This window comes from Lynx rufus, unplaced genomic scaffold (genome assembly GCF_022079265.1).
Source record: "Lynx rufus isolate CCGP_SWC_20201006 ecotype Redwood Valley unplaced genomic scaffold, mLynRuf1.p SCAF_3, whole genome shotgun sequence".
Taxonomy (NCBI): domain Eukaryota; kingdom Metazoa; phylum Chordata; class Mammalia; order Carnivora; family Felidae; genus Lynx; species Lynx rufus.
Window position 1 is genome coordinate 152,870,533 of NW_025814845.1, and position 22,462 is coordinate 152,892,994.

At 39.1% G+C, this 22,462-nt stretch overlaps 1 protein-coding gene across 1 annotated transcript in view; it reads left to right on the forward strand.

Annotated features, from left to right (window-relative positions):
* Positions 1–381: 381 nt before the first annotated feature.
* The window catches only part of FBXO16 (F-box protein 16), a 50,249-nt gene continuing 28,168 nt past the window's right edge, over positions 382–22,462 (forward strand). Inside the window, exons 1-3 of the mRNA XM_047090580.1 lie at positions 382–480; positions 9,004–9,039; positions 20,603–20,809. Of these exons, the coding sequence (XP_046946536.1) occupies positions 382–480; positions 9,004–9,039; positions 20,603–20,809 (342 nt within the window). The remainder of the gene's footprint in view (positions 481–9,003; positions 9,040–20,602; positions 20,810–22,462) is intronic.

The following is a 22,462-nucleotide window of genomic DNA, read 5'->3' on the forward strand; positions in this document are numbered from 1 at the left end:
AAGTTAAAATACTTCTTTCTGGCAAATGGGGTATATTTTTACCTGGGAATGATTTTAAACAGACCTGATCTGATTTCTAGTTCCAGCAGTTCCTGCTTCTGTAAACTTTGGCAGGGTGTGTAACTTCGGTGAGCCTCATTTTCTTCATGTGTAAAATGGGCTAAAACCTACAACCTCACCAGATTGTTGTGAGCTTTAATTAAGCATGCATGTAAAGTGCTTGACATGTAAAATGATCCCAGTAAATGTTCTTCCCCCCATTTCCCTCTTTCAACATACTAAAAGATGGTATGGTATTAGTATTTTTCATATTCTGAAGATTATATGATTCATTTCTTCTGATAGGTATGGTTTTTCTTATGGAAAGTATTCAGTTATTTCATGATGGCATTTGCACCTCCAAAAAGCATAGATGGCCCCAAAATGCAGACAAAGATGAGTACCTGGACACCCCTAAACCATCAGCTTTTGAATGACCAGGTAAGTGACCAGAGCTATTTTATCAATGAATCCATGCCTTAAGGTTGGGGGGGGGGAGTATAAAATGTTAGTTATCAAAATGTGAGCAGGAATTGTTTAGGATTGTGTAATGGGTTAAAATAAAAGACAGATGTAGGATTTTTTCCAAAAGCTTTTATTGAGCTCTTGCTATATGGGCAAAGCTGGTTGTAGACAGAATCTTTGCCCATGATGAAAATGTCTTAGATTTGCTCTTTCCTCTACTGTCGCTGCTCCTCTCTCTCTCATCCCAAGTGCCTTTTTTCTCCCATCACTGGTTCTCTGCTGGAATAGCCAGGAATGAGAGAGAAGAGGGTACTCTGTGAGGAGTTCCCCAAAAAGATTTTCTTGCTATAGTTGCGGTTACTGGATAATGGTGGACATTTAACCAAATAAATAAAATGAGTAAATCTCAACTGATGACTCACATTACTAGGCTTCTCCTAAAAAGTTTCTTTCTTACCTGCATTCTGGGGAAGCACGAGTAGAATACACTAAAGGATTGCAGAGATGGGAAGCTGAGTATCATGCTGGGGTGTGAGATTGGCCAGCCTCTGGGGATTTCCATCCTGCTTCAGTTGGAGGCAGAATTTACCAACAGGCCTGTGAGCTCCTATTATCAATACCTATTCCAAGGACCACACCTCATTGGCAGTAAAATACAATCAACATCAATAAAACTGACTTCATTATCTTGCTCCTACACACCAGTTCCTCCTCCTGGTAAAAGGCATCACTTTACACCAAGTCACTCGAGCCAGAAATCATCCTTCTCCCTGCCAGCTCTGGGTTGGTTTTCCCCAATTTACAAGCTCATAACTTAGCCTGTTATTGATGGCATAGAAGACATTACTGTTTCATAGTAAAACACAAGATTCTTGGAGAGACAAAGAACTTTGTTACTCACAGTGCAGCAAGCAGCTGTAGCATCATGTTTGCATTGTTTCTTGCCCACCTTGTCCCACAAGAATGCTATAGAAGGCCCAGAAAAATACTACACACCATGGATTTGTAGCACAAACCCTTACTGAGGAACAGTAAACCCACTGCTTTTCTTTCTTTCTTTTTTTTTTTTGATCCAAGTTAGTTAACATATAGTGTAATAATGATTTCAGGAATAGAATTTAGTGATTCATCACTTACATATAACATCCAGTGCTCATCCCAAGTGCCCTCCTTAATGCCCATCACCCATTTAGCCCATCCCCCCACCCAACACCCCACCAGCAACCCTTAGTTTGTTCTCTGTATTTAAGAGTCTCTTATGGGTTGTCTCCCTGTTTTTGTCTTATTTTTGCTTCCCTTCCCTTATGTTCATCTGTTTTGTTTCTTACGTTCCTTATATGAGTGAAATCATATGATATTTGTCTTTCTCTGACTTATCTCGCTTAGCATAATACACTCTCATTCCATCTATATTGTTGCAAATGGCAAGATTTCATTCTTTTTGATCACCAAGTAATATTCTGTTGTATATGTATATACCACATCTTCTTTATTCATTTATCAGTCAATGGACATTTGGGCTCTTTCCATACTTTGGCTATCATCGATAGCACTGCTGTAAACATTGGGGTCATGTGCCCCTTTTAATCAGCATTTTTGTATCCTTTGGATAAATACCTAGTAGTGCAGTTGCTAGGTCAGAGGGTAGTTCTGTTTTTAATTTTTTGAGGAACCTCTATACTGTTTTCCAGAGTGGCTGTACTAGTTTGGAAGGAATCCATTGCTTTTGTAGTAAGCAGTAAGCAAGTCTGCTCTTGGTCCCAAAAGGAGACAGTACCTCATTACTCAAAGTTGCCTTGCTCCAAACATAACTTGGAGAAATGGCCCAAGGAAAGAGCAATGACTCTCAGTATTCCAACACATTTAGGAGTATGAGAGGGAGGCCCAGGGAGGTATGTCTTCCAGCACCCCCTCATTTCCATATCCAATTCATTTTCAAGTTCTAGGAGACTTCCTTTTCATCCAGGCCTCTCTCCATTATTCATCTATATGCCTCCAGCTTCACCTTGTCAGTTTACACTCTCATCACCCTTTGCCTGATGCAGTGCTGTAACCCCTAACTGGCTTCACTCCCTCTAGTGCTACCAGTCCATCTTCTGCACTGGTCCCAGGATGATTTTTCTAAAATACCAAACTAAAAAAATTAAAATAAACATAAATAAAATTTTAAAGTAAAATACCAAGCTAATCCTATTATGTAAAACTGATAACACACCCTGCTCCAAAGAGTAAATTCCAAACCCCTACACATAGCATTGAGGATCTTTCTTAAGTTGACCTCAACCAAACTCTCAGTTCCTACCCCTGCCACTGCTTCCTCCCATCCTATGTCCAGGCTAACTAAGTGGCCTCCAGATGAACCATTGTTGCCCCCTCTAAGCACTAACTCCAATACGATTTTCTCTGGAAAGCCTTCTCCTGCTTGCTTTTCTTTGCTCTCATCACTGTTTACCAACTTTCCCACTCAACTACAATGTGTTGAGTTGAGATTCTGTCTTTTCTCTCTGTATTTCCAGTGCCTGATAACATTCCTGAAGCACAAAAGATGGAGTCAGAATTCGGCCATCCTCCCTGGGACCTCCTTCAACTGACTCTCTTGCCTTCTAGTGCCTAAATCCCTCCTTTCTTAGTCTGGATTTGACCCTTGCCCTCTAAACCTAACTGATGTGCTAATCACTCTGGCAAAGCAAGAGCTTCAGTCCTGACCCCTCCTGTTCAGTACTTTCCTGTTTCTACTCTTCTGGTGTGAAACCTGAGTGACTTTGGGAGACAGATAAGCAGCCAGCACAGCAATCAGAACAGTGAGAAATAAAAGGGAGAGAGACTGAAAAGGAAAAAGATTTTTAAAAAAGTGAGGAAAGAAGAATGAGACATAGAATAAAAGGAGGGACCAGGAGAAACCAAAGGAAGGCAGAGAATGAGAGAGAGAAATCCAGCCTTCATCTGGCCATGAACACAAGTCTATTGGGAGTATTTTTTATTCAGCTCAACAACTGTTTATTGAGCACCTGTTTGTAAATGTTCTTAACTTTCCAACAGTTTATATAACAGCTTCTCTGCTTTCCCCCCTAAAAGTTCAATGTTTAGATTTGAAATCTGTTTCCACATAGAATTGTGAAGATTTTACACATATGTGAAAAAGTGACTTGAATTGAAATACATATTTATTGGATGCCTTGATTTTCAGAAATTTTCTTTGAAAAATTGGAAGTCTTGATCGATTTAGCAGCTATGGAGAAAAAAAGTATCTTAGTTGCCTGATTGCCTGTTGCAGGTTGGTTTACTAGAGAAGCAGACTCTGGTATAGCATATAGAGCATCCACTGTGGAAGGCTTTCTGGATCAGCACTAAGGAAGGGAAAGGAGTAGAGGTAGGTGAGGGGGGAAAGGGAGGAGAAGGGAGAGAAGGTCGCAAGTTTGAGGCCTGGTACTGTAGCCACCAGCCTTTATACTTCCATACTGGAGTGCCTACCTGGCTCAGTCAGTGGAGCATCCTACCCTTGATCTTAGGGTCATGAGTTGGAGTCCCACACTGGGTGTAGAAATCACATACATACACTTCTACACCGACCATTCAGTAGTTGCTAGCTGCCCCATGGAAGAGCCTGACCTTGGACAAAGCAGAGCTCTCAACCTCATGGTTAACAGCCAGCAGCACTCCCCGACAGGTGGAATAAACCCAGGGCAGTACATCACAGCAAGCATTACATTGTCTTATCTTGGTCTTTGAAAAGCTTTTGTCTAGAAATGATAATTTCTAGAGATAATATTTATTTTGTTCTTTAGAGCTCTCATTTTTTTACCACAAATTACTTTTCGGTTTAGTTAGATTTTAGTTTGGAGTAAAATTATTTTTTTAAATCTTTGCATGTGTATATACACATATGTATCTATTTATATAAATGTGCATAGACACACACATAAAATTTGTATATGGGTATACCAAACTATTAATAGTCGTTTCCCCCAAAGAGGTGGATGGCACTGGGGGAGGTGGTCCTGTAAAATGAAAGCTTTCATTTTTTGCTTTACATAGTGCAATAAAATTACAAATCTTAAAACAATTTTAAAATTATGTAAATAAAAATAAAGAACAGTAACTCTGTGAATTGGAAATTCTGGTTTCAGATCACCGATAATTTCCTGCATGACTTGAATAAGTCACTTACTTTCTCTGGGTTTTACCATCATCCTTTATAAAATGAGTATGTTCAAAAAAAATAAAAAATAAAATGAGTATGTTCGACCAGATTACCTTGGAGGTTGCTTCCAGATCTAACATTCTAACTGTGCAAAAGGTATTAAAAAACAGATACCAAGGATACAGCTGGCCAGAAGGTGTCCACACAATAATTTCAAGGAAAGAAATTCTTTTTTTTTTTTTTTAATGTTTACTTATTTTGAGAGATGGAGAAAGCATGAGCAGGGGAGGGGCAGAAAGAGAAAGGGAGAGAGAGAAACCCAAGCAGGCTCTACGCTGTCAGTGCAGAGCCCAGCACCGGGCTTGATCCCACAAACCATGAGTTCATGACCTGAGCCAAAACCAAAAATCAGACGCTTAACCCACTGAGCCATCCAGGTGCCCCTCTACACTTCTAAAACAGGGCATTTGTCATCAATGACCACTGTAATTTTGAGGTCCTGTTTTCTGTTTTTGTTTTAATTTTGTCTTTCTTCAATTCTGTAGTAAAATGTAAAAGACATAACTATTTCAGACTGAAACAGGATCATAGACTTTTTTTTAAGTTTTTATTTAAATTCCGGTTAGTTAACATACAGTGTAATATTAGTTTCAGGGGTACAATATAGTGATTCAACACTTCCATACAACACTTGGTGCTCATTGGGTCACGGGATTTTATTTTATTTATTTATTTTTTTTTTAATTTTTTTTCAACGTTTATTTATTTTTGGGACAGAGAGAGACAGAGCATGAACGGGGGAGGGGCAGAGAGAGAGGGAGACACAGAATCGGAAACAGGCTCCAGGCTCTGAGCCATCAGCCCAGAGCCCGACGCGGGGCTCGAACTCCCGGACCGCGAGATCGTGACCTGGCTGAAGTCGGACGCCTAACCGACTGCGCCACCCAGGGGCCCCTGGGTCACGGGATTTTAACTTCACAGCAGACTTTAAGCAGAGAGATTGAATTCTAATTTGGGTGTCTAAAAAATAGCATGATCAGCATAGGCAAATGTAACAGATTTCAAATTAATTTAGGCATTATGATTTTTGAGAGGAAGAATGTTTTAAACATACACATTTCTTTGCCATCTAGTGTTTTTTTTTTTTAATTTTCTTTTTTTTTTTAAGTTCATTTAATTTATTTTTGAGAGAGAGAGAGAGAGAGCAAGCCAGGGGAGGGGCAGAGATAGAGAGGAGAGAGAGAATGCCAAACGGGTTCTGCACTGTCTGTGCAGAGCCCAATACGAGGCAAAGCTGAAACCAAGAGTCAGATGCTTAACAGACTGAGCTACCCAGGCGCTCCACCATCTAGCGTTTTAATTGAAAGTAACCAACATTTCTTTTCAAGTACGGTTTACAAATGTAGTACAGTACATGTTAAAAGGGTGTTCTGAGAAAAACACCTAGTTGTCATCAATCAGTCATAATTTAGGAGCCCCTAAATGTCTTACTCCTACACTGTAATGATGTCACATGGTGAAATATGTAACTTCAGTGTCAACAGACTAAAATACAACCGTAGGATTTTGACTTAACAGCAGGCTCTGAGTAAACTGTGATATAAACAGACTGCAGTGTTCTGCGAGGAAAGAAGATCCATTTTAATATTTCTATTTTGAGTCAATACTTTGTTTTCCAGCTCTTTAAGACGATGAACCTGATTGCGAATCTTGGGAATGAAGACTTGCTCCAAACCAGAGAGTATAAGATTCTGAGTCTGACCGAGGACCTGACAAATAGCATGTCCCAAATTATATCTCTTGCAAGGGTAGAACAAGAACCATATCTGAGCTTGTCTAGTGGTTTTCCTCTCCCCACTCATTCCCATCAGTTTCTACTTGGGTCTAGATGCCTTTGGTAAGAACTGGATTTGCTTGGACCCGCTTAGACTTGGTCATTGGCCCTCTAAAGACTATTGTTTTAGCCTGAGTGACACTCCCCACCTCCCACCCCATTCCTTTCCTCCTACCTTCTTGCTGACTCTTCTCTCCCCTTCAAGTCAGTGCCCCTTTGTTTCCAAATGCCCCGTATTGTCATTGGGCACCATGATGGTCATCTCATCCTCCTTTTGAAAGGAGGTTGTGGTCTTGGAATCTAACCTTTTCTTATTCCCACTGTAAGGCCCAAGTATGGGCAGCAGTTCATTGTGAAAATAGGGCTGGGAGTCAGGACAGGGGAGACCAAGGTTTAGTGAGGAACCCAGTACAGAGTTGAGCTGAACAGACAGACTGGAACCAGTGATTCTTTTTTTTTTTTTTTTTAATTTTTTTTTTTTTTAACATTTATTTATTTTTGAGACAGAGAGAGACAGAGCATGAACGGGGGGAGGGCCAGAGAGAGAGGGAGACACAGAATCTGAAGCAGGCTCCAGGCTCTGAGCTGTCAGCACAGAGCCTGATGCGGGGCTCGAACTCACGGACCGTGAGATCGTGACCTGAGCGAAGTCGGATGCTCAACCGACTGAGCCACCCAGGTGCCCCTGGAACCAGTGATTCTTAAAAAATTATAAATGTAATCCTTCAGGCCTCTGCTTGTCCTCTCTAACATAAGGAAATGAAAAGCTCTTAGGGATTCCTTTTAGCTCTAAAATTCTATGACTTTTGAAGCTTTTTTATTGTTGTTCAATCAGCAGATGCTCGTTGAGGGCCTGCCATGCAACCCATACAGATTATAGAGAAATCTGTAATCCACATGGGAACATAAAATGACTGGAAGCAACTAGACAGCCATAGCAAACCCTATAAACCCCAAGTGGAGTGTGGGCTGTAAGTGGAATATGAGTTGAGAGGAGCCAGATCCCTAGATATCAGAGAAGTGCTGGTGCTGGTGACTTGGATTGGGCGAGAGATGATTGACAGGCTTTGGTTAGATAGAGGGCGAGAGTCCAGGAAATATTTGAATCCAGATTTTTAAATCTTCTGTATTCTATATGTTCTCTTCTGTTTTCATCTAGAAATCCTGAGTTTATCTGTTGCCATTATTTGAGAGTCCTAATAGCCCAGGTGACAGTTAACAGGGGGAAGGGGAGAAGGGCATTCTTTTTCTTCTTCTTTAATGTGCGAAAAGTGTTTACCTGCGATGTGTGAGATCTTCTGGCCAGGAGCCAAACCGATGTTTCACAGGCCATGAGGTTGCTGTTGGACCGATTATTTCAATTCTTATTTTCCTATGCCCTTTGAAACTAGAGTTTGAGAGTCTAAAAAAGGAAGGAAAGCATTATCTGTTAGAACATAAAACCAGCTCCTCACCCTCCTCCGCAAAAAGGGAAGAAATAGGCCTTAGCTTCTCTCCAAGGGGGAACATTCTTACAGGGCTGGAAAATCTAGGCAGTGCTAAGAGGAAGGGAGAAACATCAATCCCAATTTTGAAAGCTGCCAGTGGGGGTGTGTGTAGGAGTGAGAGAGACATTCATGTCTGCTCATGACTCTCCCTTGCTTCCTGTCTCCATAACACCCTCCTCTGCCACACATTCTCACATCAGTCTCCTTCCCTCATTCATTCTAATGCACACATGACTCCTGAAACCAATACTACACTGTATGTTAACTCATTTGAATTTAAATACATTGATTAAATTAAAAAAAAAAACAATACACACATGACTGATGCTCAGAAAAACACCTCTGCGCTAATATATAAATCCATCCACATTGCACTGATACATCCATAAGGATATTCATTATCCAGCAAACACAAGTATCTGAGTATCTGTAATATGCTTTGCACTCTATACTGGAAATGTAAAAAATGGATCAGACGTGGTTTCTGTCCTAAATAGTCTATAATAACAAACCTATACAGATAAACACTGACTTGTATGTCCAGAGGTGTACATAAACACATTTCTAAGCCCACAGACATTTCAGTGCAGGTACACCCACTGAGGGGTGTACATACCAAGATATAAAAACAGAGCTGCTCATTCATAAATTTCACAGGTTCTCGTACGGTTGATATTTGGGGGAGGATCTCCATTTTCCTGTTTTTCCTATATCAGGTCTTTCATCTCTTTTCAAATTCTAAAATTGATTTCACTTTACAATTCCATTCTTCTCTTATTTCTTGCCTTTAAAAAAAGGATTACTTTTTCTTTAAGATGAATTATTCCCCATGGATAAACTGAAAAAAATGATACCTTCCCCAAGTTAAAAATAAGTAAAGTACCCTCTCAGGAATGAAATGTGTCTTTTTATACTCAGTTGGTACAGTCAAAAGACTGTCAATTTTTATTTATTGATACTTTAATGATGTCTTTCTTACAATGGGTATTTTGAACCATGAAATATAAAACCATTCCATTCTTTTTTATTTATTGCAGGTATTTGAAGAAAGAAGAGCTCTGCTTGGAAAATGGGTAACCATTCAAAATATAGTTACTTCAATGTTATGTTATGTCACATTATCATAGAGCCCAAAGAATTCAGTTTGAACATAAACATAACTGAACACTTATTGCCTGAGAAATTTAACTGGTACCATCTGTGTGAATCGGTTAGGGTTCTACACTCATGAAGTAGGGTTCCATCTCTCACAAAACAGCGTTCAGAAAGGTGAGTTGGGATATGAGACGACCACTTAGTAACCAGCACAGTTCATCCATTGAGCTGCTTAGCATCCATCTACACCCTTCTGCCTCTATTTAAATTTCCAAAGGAAAGCTGTAACAACTTTATGCTTTTATTTAACAAGGTACCACTATTCTTTACACAACTGAAAACTTTCTCACCCTTTCCTCAAGGGAGACACAGAGTCCCAGTGGTCATTGTCCTTCCCTGGGTCATGATCAATCTCTAAGCAGTGTTTACTACTCATCAGATTCCTCTCTGAGCCCCACCTGTCTCTACCACCCAAGAGAACTGAAAGCATACAGTCATGCCAAAATGTGTACATGAATGTTAATAGCAGTATTATTCCTAATAGTCAGAGTGTAAATACCCAAATATCCATTAACTGATGAATAGATAAACAAAATGTGGTCTATTCTTTTTTTTTTTAACTTATTTTAAATGTTTATTTATTTTTGAGAGAGAGAGACAGAGCATGAGTGGGGAGAGGAGCAGGGAGAGAGGGAGACATAGAATCCTAAGTAGGCTCCAGGTTCTGAGCTGTCAGCACAGAGTCCGATGTGGGACTCAAACCCACAAACCGTGAGATCATGACCTGAGCCAAAGTCATATGCTTAACAACTGACTGAGCCACCCAGGTGCCCCAAAATGTGATCTATTCTATGGTAGACTATTATTCAGCCTTAAAAGGGAAGGAAATCCTGATACCTGCTACCACATGGATGAACTTTGAAGGCAATATGCTAAGTGAAAGAAGCCAGACACAAAAGGACAACTATTGTATTTATTCCACTTATATAAGGTACCTCGAGTAGTCAAATTCATGGAGACAGCAAGTAGAATAGAGATTACCAAGGGATGAGGACTTATTATTTAACAAGTACAGAGTTTCAGTTTGGGAAGATGAAAAAGTTCTGCAGATGGATGGTGGTGATGGTCACACAACAGTGTAAATGTACTTAATGCCACAGAACAGTACACTTAAAAGTGGTTAAAATGGTAAATTTTATGTTACATTTATTTTGCTAAAATTTTTTAAAGGTAAGAAAATTTTTAAATTTTTTGAAAGGTAAGAGAAAGGAATAAAGTAATGATACATGCTACAACATGGATGAACCTTAAAAATAATATGCTAAGTAAGGGGCACCTGGGTGGCTCAGTTGGTTAAGCATCCAGCTTTGGCTCACGTCATGGTCCCGTAGTTTGTGAGTTCAAGCCCCACATTGGGCTCTGTGCTGACAGCTCAGACCCTGGAGCCTGCTTTGGATTCTGTGTCTTCCTCTCTGTCTCTGCCCCACCTCCCCCCTCAAAAATAAATAAACATTGAAAAAATTTTTTAAAAATAATAATATGCTAAGTGAAAAAAACCAGACATAGAGGCTGCATAGTGTATGATCCCATTTATGTGAAATGTCCAGAATAGGCAAATCCATAGAGACACAAAATAGATTAGTGGTTTCCAAGAGCAGGGGGAATGACTTTAATGGGTACAGGCTTTCTTTGGGGAGATAATGAAGATGTTCTGGGGGCGCCTGGGTGGCTCAGTTGGTTGGGCATCCAACTCTTGATTTCAACTCAAGTGGTGATCTCATGGGTTTGTGAGATTGAGCCCCACATGGGACTCTGCCACTGATAGCAGAGCCTGCTGAGGATCCTCTCTTTCCCTCTCTCTCTGCCCCTCCTCTGCATGTGCTCACTCTTTCTCTCTCTCTCAAAATTAATAAATACACATTAAGAAGAAAAGAGGGGCATTCACTTTCAAATATCCCCTCTCTATAAGGAGAGCTTTTCTACTATTCTTCTTTTCTAATCTTATACTCTGTTAAACTTTTGCCTGCTGCTCAAAAAAAAAAAAAAAAGTGTTCTGGAAATAGATAGTAGTGTTGACTACACAACCTTCTGAATACACTAAAAGCCACTGACTTGTAAACTTAAAATGCCAAATTTTATGGCATGTGAATTATATCTCAGTTTGGAAAATAGATTAGGATTACTTAAAAAAAAAAAAAAAACTATCCGGGGCGCCTGGGTGGCTTAGTCGGTTAAGCGTCCGACTTCAGCTCAGGTCATGATCTCATGGTCCGTGGGTTCAAGCCCCGCGTCGGGCTCTGTGCTGACAGCTCAGAGCCTGGAGCCTGTTTCAAATTCTGTGTCTCCCTGACCCTCCCCTGTTCATGCTTTCTCTCTCTCTGTCTCAAAAATAAATAAATGTTAAAAAAAAAAAAACTATCCTTAGATTTCTCTAACTCTTGTTATATGTAATATACTTGAAATACCCCATTTTTTTTTTTTCAACGTTTATTTATTTTTGGGACAGAGAGAGAGACAGAGCATGAACGGGGGAGGGCCAGAGAGAGAGGGAGACACAGAATGGGAAACAGGCTCCAGGCTCTGAGCCATCAGCCCAGAGCCCGACGCGGGGCTCGAACTCACGGACCGCGAGATCGTGACCTGGCTGAAGTCGGACGCTTAACCGACAGCGCCACCCAGGCGCCCCTACCCCATTTTTAAGCATACCGCTAACACTTTTTCCTTAAGAGAGCATCTCTGACTAGAATGTAACTGGACAGGATGCCCTTTCCTATGAGTTACTGAAACTCATTTTCCTAAGGAAAATGGAAAGTTTTAGTCTGCTATAACAGCCTAAAGTTCTTAGGAAAGTTCGGGCTGCTATAACAAATTACATAGATTGGGTAGCATATAAACAGCAGAAGCTTATTTCTCATAGTTCTAGAGGCTGGGAAGTCCAAGATCAAGGCATGGGCAGATTCAGTCTGGGAAGATCCCACTTTTTGATTCATAGATGGCCTTCTTTTCACTGTAGTGTCACATGGCAGGAGTGGGGAGAGAACTCTCTGGGGTCTCCTTTTTAAGGACACTAATCTCATTCATGAAGGCTTTATCCTCATGATCTAATCACCTCCCATAGGCCCCACCTCCTAGTACCATCACCTTGTAGGTTAGGTTTCAACCTATGAATTTCGGAGAGCTACAAACATTCAGTCCATTGCACTAAGACTAACATAAATACTATATCTTAATGTTCTTATTTGTTTTAGTTGGTCACCAATTCTTTTTTGTGTTGGTCTACAAGCTCCTGTCTAGGATATTTATTAGCCTAAGTACATTTTTAAAACTTATATACATAGTATATCTGGAAGGATACACAAGAAAAGAGGCAACATTGGTTTCCCCTAGGGAGAAAGATGAGTCTGGGACAAGGTGGAAGGGACTCCTTTAGCTGAATAGCCTTTTGTACCTTTTGATATTTTTAATCATATGAATGTATTACCTATTCAAAATAATAAAATTTTATAAATATGCTAAAAATTAAGAAGTGAAAAACACCAAAATTTTAAACCTAGCAGAGTTTTTCTCATATCCTATTTACATTTTAAAACTAACTTCATACTTGTCACCAACAACTTAAAAAAAGACTTACTTAGAATAACTGTTTTTACACTATCATTCCAGTGGAAATCCCTGAATTAATATAACCAAGGCCAGTTCAGCCAGTGTTTGGTGTGACCAGCTTTTGAATGGTTGGTGGGATTGCCAGTTGTTAAGTATTTTTAATATCACCCTGTATAAAATTCAAGGTCTTTAAACCTTTAAAAATATTTTGTTTATTCTTTTCTTTTACCATAGCTGATAGAAATGTATTTGCAAAGATCACTAATTATCTCTCTTCTCCAATAGACTAGTTTATATAGGGAAGGCATAGTTCTATATCTTGCTCTTTGTATATTTCTTGACACGCCCAGACATTTAATAAATACTTTCTAAATGAATAAGTGATAATTACTGGTTTTTCTCTTTTGTCCAACATCAAACTTATACCCTGAATTTACTATGTCATGTGGTAGTCTATATACCTCCACAGAAGCCACATGAATTGAGTTTGAGGGGATTATTTCCAATTTGCCCTATTAATTTTCTATCTCCATTTTAGTTTTTAGATTTTTTTTGTTTATGTTTCAGGAAAACCATGAGACTGATAACATAAGAAATGCAGTGCCACGGTGCCTGGGCAGGTCAGTCGGTTGAGCGTCTGACTCTTGATTTCAGCTCAGGTCATAATCCCAGGGTTGTGGGATTGAGCCCTGAGTTGGATTCCACACTAAGTAATACTTAGCATTACTTGGGCTTTTCATTATAGGGATCAAATATTGGTTTTAAAACGCAATCTAGTATTAGAAGTAAAGTCATTTTTTAAAATAATCTGGACTGGGGTGCCTAGGTGGCTCAGTTGGTTAAGCGTCCAACTCCAGCACAAGTCATGGTCATATGGTTCATGCATTTGAGCCACGCATCAGGCTCTTTGCTGACAGCTTGGAGCCTGGAGGGCTGCTTCAGATTCTGTGTCTCCCTTTCTCTCTGCCCCTCCCCCGCTTGTGCATGTTCTTTCTCTCACTCTCTTCCCTCCCTTCCTCCTTCTCTCTCCCCCCCCGCCCCCCGTCAAAAATAAATAAATAAACATTAGAAAAATTTAAAATAATCTGGTCATTGTGAAGTAAGACATAATATAAAACCTATCCAATAGTAGTCCAAAATATATTTGGCCATAGAATGTCATTTTTGTTCATACATAAGTGCATAGTCTTATCTGATATTCTGTATAGTAACAAACAAAATAATTAAGAGAAACTGCAAACCTCTTCTACTTTACTTGCTCCCTGCTACTACTTAATCCTTTATGTCTTAAATCTTCTCTGTCCTTCAATCCTTGTTAGAAAAGGCAATTGCCTCCCAAGAAAAACAACTCTCCAAAACAAACACAGAACTATTTTGGTTGAAAAGAAAGCATCTCAAACTTTTTCTCGGCTTCTGCATTGTTAACAGAAATAATAGGGGGAAGCCTGGCTGACTCAGTCAGTAGAACATGTGACTCTTGATCTCAGGGTTGTAAATTCAAGCCCCATGTTGGGTGTGAAGATTACTTAAAAATAAAATCTAAACAAACAAACAAACAAAAAGAATGTGTTATAAAGAATTTGAGGGGCGCCTGGGTGGCGCAGTCGGTTAAGCGTCCGACTTCAGCCAGGTCACGATCTCGCGCTCCGTGAGTTCGAGCCCCGCGTCGGGCTCTGGGCTGATGGCTCAGAGCCTGGAGCCTGTTTCCGATTCTGTGTCTCCCTCTCTCTCTGCCCCTCCCCCGTTCATGCTCTGTCTCTCTCTGTCCCCAAAATAAATAAAAACGTTGAAAAAAAAAATTAAAAAAAAAAAAAGAATTTGAAAAAAGTATATGGCATCACTTTTAATTTGCTGGCAACAACCGTAATCAGAGCTGAAATTCAAAAGAGAAACAGGAGAAAATATTTTGTAAATTGCATGATAGGTAAAGATTAATATCTAGGATTGTAAAGCATTTCTACAAATCAATAAGAAAAATACAGATATTCCTATGGAATAATGAGCTAATAGAAGAATGAGAAATATACAAAAATATACAAATGGCCAAAAAACTGAAATTAGAGAAATACAAATTAAAACAATGAGATTCCCAGTCCCTCCCTTTGCCTATGTGACAAAAATTAAGGAGATAGATAATATTTGATATAAGTAAGGATTTATTGGAGAGTAGGAGGATATGCTTAAACGCAATTGGAGGGACTGTAAAATGGTAAAGACTTTTAAAAGACAATTTGACAGGATCAATTAAAGTTTTAAAGGCAAATGTCCTCTGAACCTGTAATTCCACTTCTGTGTTTCTGTACTAGAGAAATATTCACACAGGGCATGAAAAGGCATGTTTTGGAATATTGCAGTTGGTTTGTTTTTGGGTTTTTCTGGTCTTTCTTTCTTTCTTTCGTATTGGAAACAACCTAAATGGTATTGGTAGTAAATTGAGTATGTAGATCATGGTATAGCTATAATGAATGGATAAATGAGAAAATGAAAATACTATGAATGAATGAGAAAACAATATGCTCCAGGTTCATTAATATCAGGTCATTTATGGCTATATCTTGTTTGTTATTTTATTTTATTATTTTTTAAAATATTATTTGAGAGAGAAAGACTGAACAGGGGAGAGGGACCAAGGATGGGGGGGGGGGGGAGAGAGAGAGAGAGAGAGAGAGAGAGAGAGAGAGAGAGAGAGAGAGAGATTTTCAAGCAGATTCCATGCTCAGCACAGAGCCCAATGAGGGGCTTGATCCCACAATCCCAGGATCATGAACTGAGCCAAAATCAAGAGTTGGATGCTCAACCAACTGAGCCATCCAGGTGCCCCCTGTTTGTTTTTTAAACTGCTTAGCAGTATCCCACAGGATAGGTATACTCTAATTTACTTAAGTGTTTCCTTATTGATAGCTATAAGTGTATGCAAATGCATAGAAATGCACAGCGATGGGTACCTGGGTGGCTCAGTTGGTTAAGTGTCCAATTTCAGCTGAGGTCATGATCTCATGATTCATGGGTTCCAGCCCCACATCAGCTCTGCACTGACAGCTCAGAACCTGGAGACTGCTTTGGATTCTATGTCTCCCTCTCTCTCTCTCTGCCCCTCCCCTGCTATGCTCACTTATGCGTGCGCGCTCTCTCTCTCTCTCAAATATAAATAAACTTAAAGTGGAATTGCATGGTGGTTATTTCTGGGGAATGGAATGCGATTAGATGGGGAGGAGCAGTTACAGAGGATTTTCATGTTTAATTGTATATGTACCTGTTTGAAACTTTTTAAAAGTTTATTTATTTTGAGAGAGAGAGGGTGGGTGCACAAGCGGGGGACAGGCAGAGAGAGAGAGAGAGGGAGAGAAAGAATCCCAAGCAGGTTTTGCCCTGTCCACACAGAGCCCAACATGGGGCTTAATCTCATAAACTGTGAGATCATGACCTAGGCTGAGATCAAGAGTTGGATACTTAACCAACTGAGCCACCCAGGCACCCCATGAAACTCTTGAATAATAACGTATCCATACCTTAATTGTGAAAGTCAGTTTTTGGTAACAGGACTCAGAAACTCAACCAGATTGGGATAAATAACCAATAAGCAAAAAATAACAAACCTTCTTCATTTTGTCCCCCCACTCACAGTAAACTTTTCTTTGCCAGTCTGTGTGAGGTGAGTGGAAACTGATGGCTGTAGCAACTGTCCTGATGTCCTGCAACTGCATTAAGGATCCTTGGAACAACTACTCCAAACATAGGATTTTCACAATTCTGTTAAGTCCAGAAAGCCCTGTAAAAAGGCATTAAAATAATTATAAAATATAATTGTGATAGAACATAACGTAACATAATTGATTTAATGTAATATAATGTAAACAAAGGAACTAACTGTGAAGGGAGGTACCATCTGTGTGATACAGGATGGAAGAATGGTCCTAGCTACTCCCCAAATTTCACATATTGGATCCCTGGCTACAATGTTATGGGTATTTTTACTTGAAAGGAGATTATCGAATTCCTGGACAATTAACTCTTCCGTGGATTATTTACTTTTTGGATTATTCCTAGCACCTTTTAAATTCCAAAGGGATTTCCCCCAACTGTGAAGCGTTCTTCTGAGTCATCAACCCACCTTCAATTGGTAGGAGTTCAAGGAATGCAAATTCATTTTGTATTAGCCTAAACAAACACAATTAGAAAGGAAAATCCCTCGAGGCAAAAAAACACCTATCAACGCCAGATATAAATTACCTTTGACCATTATAATCAGGGAAATAAATGAGAAACCAATGTAATTATCTTTTTAATCTCCAGAGGAAAATGTTTTAGTGTTTTCTTTTATAGATTTCTTCAGCACTTTATAATCCTGGTGTTCTTTTACATTCATTTTAAATCACTGTTATTCAAGCTGAGCTCATTCTCTTTTTGTGGGCAGCAATGAAAGTAGATGAGCTAACCTCCGTCATTCTAAATGTAATTCCCATCCTTGCCAATGCACAGACATAATTTTATGCTTTTTAATTTAATTGTTTGCATATATATTCTTTTTACACTGATTTAACCCACATACTCATTATTTTTAACATCACTTTGATATTTTATAATAAGCTGCCATGTATAATGAGTCATAAATCCTATTAAGAATTTTATACATAGATTATTTAATCCTCACAACAACCCTACCATTTAGATATAATTATTCCTAATGTATAAATGAGGAAATTGAGAGGTTGTTAGTGTTGGAGCTGGAATTTAGTGATTTATTTCCAAAGAGTATTGGAAATAATAGAATACTGGAAGTAAGACTTCCAATAGTCTCATTACCAAACCCATCATCAATCTGTAATGCCATCCTCTATTAGGCATTTTTGATTATTTCTGATTTTGTGCAGTGATAATAATATCTCATGAAAAATTTTTTTGTAACCATAATCATCCTGGGTCCCCATGTGGCTCAGTTTCTACAGAACCACAGAGCACTGCCTATAAGTCATTTTAAAAATGAATTCCAATTCTCACTTTGTGTCTCAAAGGAAAATCACAGCAGAACCAGTTTAAAACTCATAGCAGTACTTCTCAGGTCTCCTTTTGTTAAACAACAGAAATTCAGCCGAGTAATTTAAAAGATCAAATTGGCTTTATTGAATAATTTGTGAATCAGGCAGCATCCTATGTAGCAGATAGGAGCTCCATCAAGCCGTAGAAAAGGAAAGGTTTTTAAAGGTAGAGAGGGAGCCTAAAAACAAAATTACTAGCAAAGAATGCATTGTTTTAGGCAAGGTTTTCTTCCTAAGTGGAATGGAAGGGATCCGTCAGTAAATTGCCTAGTACTAACCGGGAAATTCCATGTTGACTGGTTAAAGTTATATTCCTGGGGAATTTATGATATGCAATTAGGTTAGGTATTAAATCTTGGTTTGCTGAAGTGGGGCCCTTAACATAGGTGACTCCATTTTGGTACTGTGGTTTTCTAGTTAACACCTTCCTTCATTCCTCAGCTCTCTCGTTCTCTAATTGCTATCTAAGGCAATGAATGACTGTCTGAACCCCCAAACCCCCAACAAGCCAAAACCTTACTGCTTTTCTTTCTCCTCACACTTCCCCTTTGGTTCTTTATTTTATAGATCAATGCGGCTTCTCAGGCATGGTCCTTCCCCTGGCCCCAGTCATTCTGGTCTGGCTTCTCTCTCTTCAATGTAATAATCCATCCCAAAAGGAAAGAAGTCCTGTATCGTGAGAGTTGGAAATATGGATTGTGCAGAAATAGGGATAGGAGAAATCAGGGAACACTCACACACGAATAGATTTTTATTCATTTATTTGTAAGTTGAGGTTTTGGGCTTTTCTTCCCATAAAGGCCCCTACAGGAGTTGTGTCTTGACAATGTCAGGATTCCAAACTCAATGACAATTCACTACCCATTTAACTTGGCTTCATACATGTCACACAAAACAAAGCATAATACAAAGTCACCCAACAAAGAAGATACAACAGGGGGCAAGAAATTAATGAACCAAATGTGAAGTCAGTCAGTCCCTAAGTGCACAGTTAGGGTGAGGCCGCGGTCCGGTCTAGGTCATCTCTCAGCTCACACTGCTTATTATGTTCAAAAAGTGGGAATCTCTGTTATGTTCAAGATCAATCAGTAGGGGCCTTTGGCAGCATTTGCCTTTCAAATATGGTCAGAAGTTGAAGGGTTAGTGCCTGGAGAGTCTGACAGTTTGCCGTAGAAATCCCCCCTTTTGAAAGGAGTTTAATTGGGGCGCGTGGGTGGCTCAGTTGGTTAAATGTGTGACTTCAGCTCAGGTCATGATCTCACAGTTTGTGAATTTGAGCCCTGTGTCAGGCTCTGCGCTGACAGCTCAGCTGCTTCAGATTCTGTGTCTCCCTCTATCTCTGCCCCTGCCCTCCTTGTGCTTTGTATATCTCTCAAAAATAAATAAACATTAAAAAAAATTTTTTTTGGAAGTTTAATCAGTCTTGGGCCTTTGCAGGCCTCTTCTGGTTCTAGTGATTATCAGCTCTTGGTTCTTCCAGGTTCTTATCAGTTCTTAGTACTTCCAGTCTGTGCCGGTTTGGGTGAAATCTGGTCTTAGCTGCAACACCCTTCGCTGCTTATGTCACTGACAGGAGTGACTCTATCTTGCTTATTACATTCACCCTCCCGTCCTTGAATTATAGTCTGCAAACTGAGATTCCTGGGTCATTAAATAGATCTATAATAGTGAATAGTTTTTGATTAAGAAGTATTCTTGCCAGGGTGCCTGGGTGGCTCAGTTGGGTAAGCTTTCAACTCTTGATTTCAGTCCAGGTTGTGATTGCATGGTTCATGAGATCAAGCCCCACATCGGGCTTTGTGCTGCTGGTGTGGAGTCTGCTTGGGATTCTCTCTCTCCCTCTTTCTCTGCCCTTCACCTGCTTGCATTCTCTCTCAAAATAAATAAGCATTTTTTTAACTTTAAAAAAATAAGTATTCTTGCCAATTAAATATGAATACATATGACTATAATGAAGTTGATTTGTCATGCTTTATATGCCTTTTTAGGTAGTGTTATTTTATGATTACAACTAAAGTTCCTTATAAAATTCTCATTACTTTATGATGACTCTAATAAATACCTAGACATGAAATGCAATAGTATACAGAATACAGGTAGCCCCAAACTTTCCTATTTCTCTTCTCTAATGGGCTAAGGAAAAAAAAGACAGATTTAGACTCTGGTAAACTGACTCATTCAATTGGTAGATGTTCCCATAAGAGCCTTTCTCTGGGTTTTGGCCAGCCCTCAAATTCTTACCTTTCATCAGTCATTGATCTTGGAACTGATTAAGGGTTATCTCTGGGGAAAATTATGAAGTAACCAAAGCTTTTGTTTGGCATGCCTCCAGATTACTCTGGCATCTACTTCCTGTCTCTGGCAGTCTTTTTTCCAGGTCCTCTTATTGACATTTTCTCTCCAGTCAATCATTTACACATTACTGGGGCTTTAACCCAATATACTCCCCTTCTCAGGGATATTTGCATATTTTACCTTATCTCCAATTGTGAGTGCAAAGCTTTGTTTCTGATCCTGGAGTTTGGCACTAATGAGCTAATATAGAAACTCTGGTGGGAAAGGGGCTGCCCAGGTGCCTTCTCTTGAAATTGTATCTTTAAGTATATATTTTCTCAGTTTACAAATATGGCCAGCTCCCAACTTACTGATCTTATATAACGGCAAGTTCTGAGGTCGAGTGCGCTTCTGTGTATGCACTCAGGTCTTGTACATGCTTGCATGTATAAATGTGAGAAAGGACAGGTAAGTGGCAAAACATCAATTTACTAATTAGGGGAAGAAGTACATGCTATTCATTAGTAATAAAATATGAAACTTACTTTCTCTGCTATTCTTCTCTCTTCCTCTAATGAATCTCTGGTATCAGACTGAACCTGGAGGGTTTTTTCTTTCTTTTTTCCAGTTTGACAAATGGACAGACTCTCAACGGAGAAGAATCTTGACAGGCCTGTTAGAACGTTGCTCCCTGGCACAGCAAAAGTTCTGCTGTCGAAAGCTTCAGGAAAAAATTCCAGCAGAAGCTCTGGATTTTACTACCAAGCTTCCAAGGGTGTTATCTTTATACATCTTTTCTTTCCTGGACCCCCGAAGCCTTTGTCGTTGTGCACAGGTAAAGGCAAAGAATTAGTGTCCAACATTTTATAGTGATAGCCTAGAAAACTCTAAAATGAGAAGAAGAAAAAAAACACATGCACAAAACCAAGAAATAAGATGAGATGGTCAATATGTTTCGTCTATATAGTTTGAATTAATCCCCATCTTCTTTGTACCTAACTCTGTATTTAGTGCTCAAAAGTAGATATAAAATAATGTAAGACATCATTAGTATCCACAGAATAGTATCTGCTGGTTGGGGAGACAGATACACATATATGAAATGGTTCATCAGCAGGATAGTCTTACAGTGCATAGCATACAACTAGGATAAAATTCTAAATTGTATGGTACAGGCCATTCATAAACAGAAGAGCTCAAAATAAGGTGCTAATAAGATATGTACCAAAGACTATGAGAGTAAGAGTTCAGAGTGAGTAGACATGCTTCCAGCGGCCTTGGAAAAGGGGCTGCTGTTTTTTTATAAGTAAATCCACCATGTATTAAAGTATACTTCAGTCACTTATGAGATAAACTAGTAGCCATTTTATTAAGTGTTTCCATAGAGGTTGGTAACACTAGAAGTTACTAGTCACCATGCATTCACATATGTGTAACATGTTAACTTTAGTTTTTAAAGTTAAGAAGATGGATGCAGTAAGAAAGATGAATTAATAAATGGTGTTAGGACAATTGGGCAGCTATCTGAAAAAAGTATTCTAGTAGGATAAAAGATTGGTATGAAATCAAAGGAAATCATAAAATACTCAAAACATAAGGAAGGAGGGCTTTGTGAGTATTCTATAATACCCAGAAGCTTTTAAAGAAAATACACAATTTAGGGGCACCTGAGTGGCTCAGTCACTTAAGCCTCCGACTCTTGATTTCAGCTCAGGTCATGATCTCACATGAGTTTGAGCCCCTCATTGGGCTCTCCACTAACAGGCTTTCTTGGGAGTCTCTCTCTATTCCCCCCCTCAAAATAAATAAATAAACTTAAAAAAAAAGAGTATCATATAGCTATATGATGAATTACTGTGGGAACATTAGAAAACATGTTTTCAAAACACAAAGATGCTAATAATATGTAAAATGAAGAAACACAATTTAAAATTGTGTATATAGAGTTTCCCAATTTTGTTTCACAATGCCTAGAAAAAAAAAAGAACTCTGTCAGGTTGTTAATAAAGGTAATCTCTGATTTATGGGGTTATGGGTATTGTTTTTCTTTTTAAATGATTATTTTATTTATTTATTTTTTTTTTGAGAGAGAGAGAGAGAGCGAGAGAGCGAGCACACAGGGGGAAGGACAGAGAGAGAATCCCAAGCAGGCTTCAGGATGTCAGCGCAGTCTCTTTCTTAGGACTCAATCTCACATGGGATCACCACCTGAGCCAAAATCGAGACACTTAACTGACTGAGCCACCTAGGTGCCCTGGGTATTATTTTTCTTTAAACTTCTTGGAATTTTTCAAATTTTGCACACTGAGACTGTTTTCATTTGAGGGAAATGTTATTTGAAATCACTAATCCTATCATGTATGTGTACCATATGTCTATCTTACAAGATCCTGGCATTATGTTTTTTTCCCCAGTACTGACTGTGAAGAAAACACAGGCAGTTGTTCTTCAGCTAGATTTAAACAATAATGTCATTGCACTAAAATGA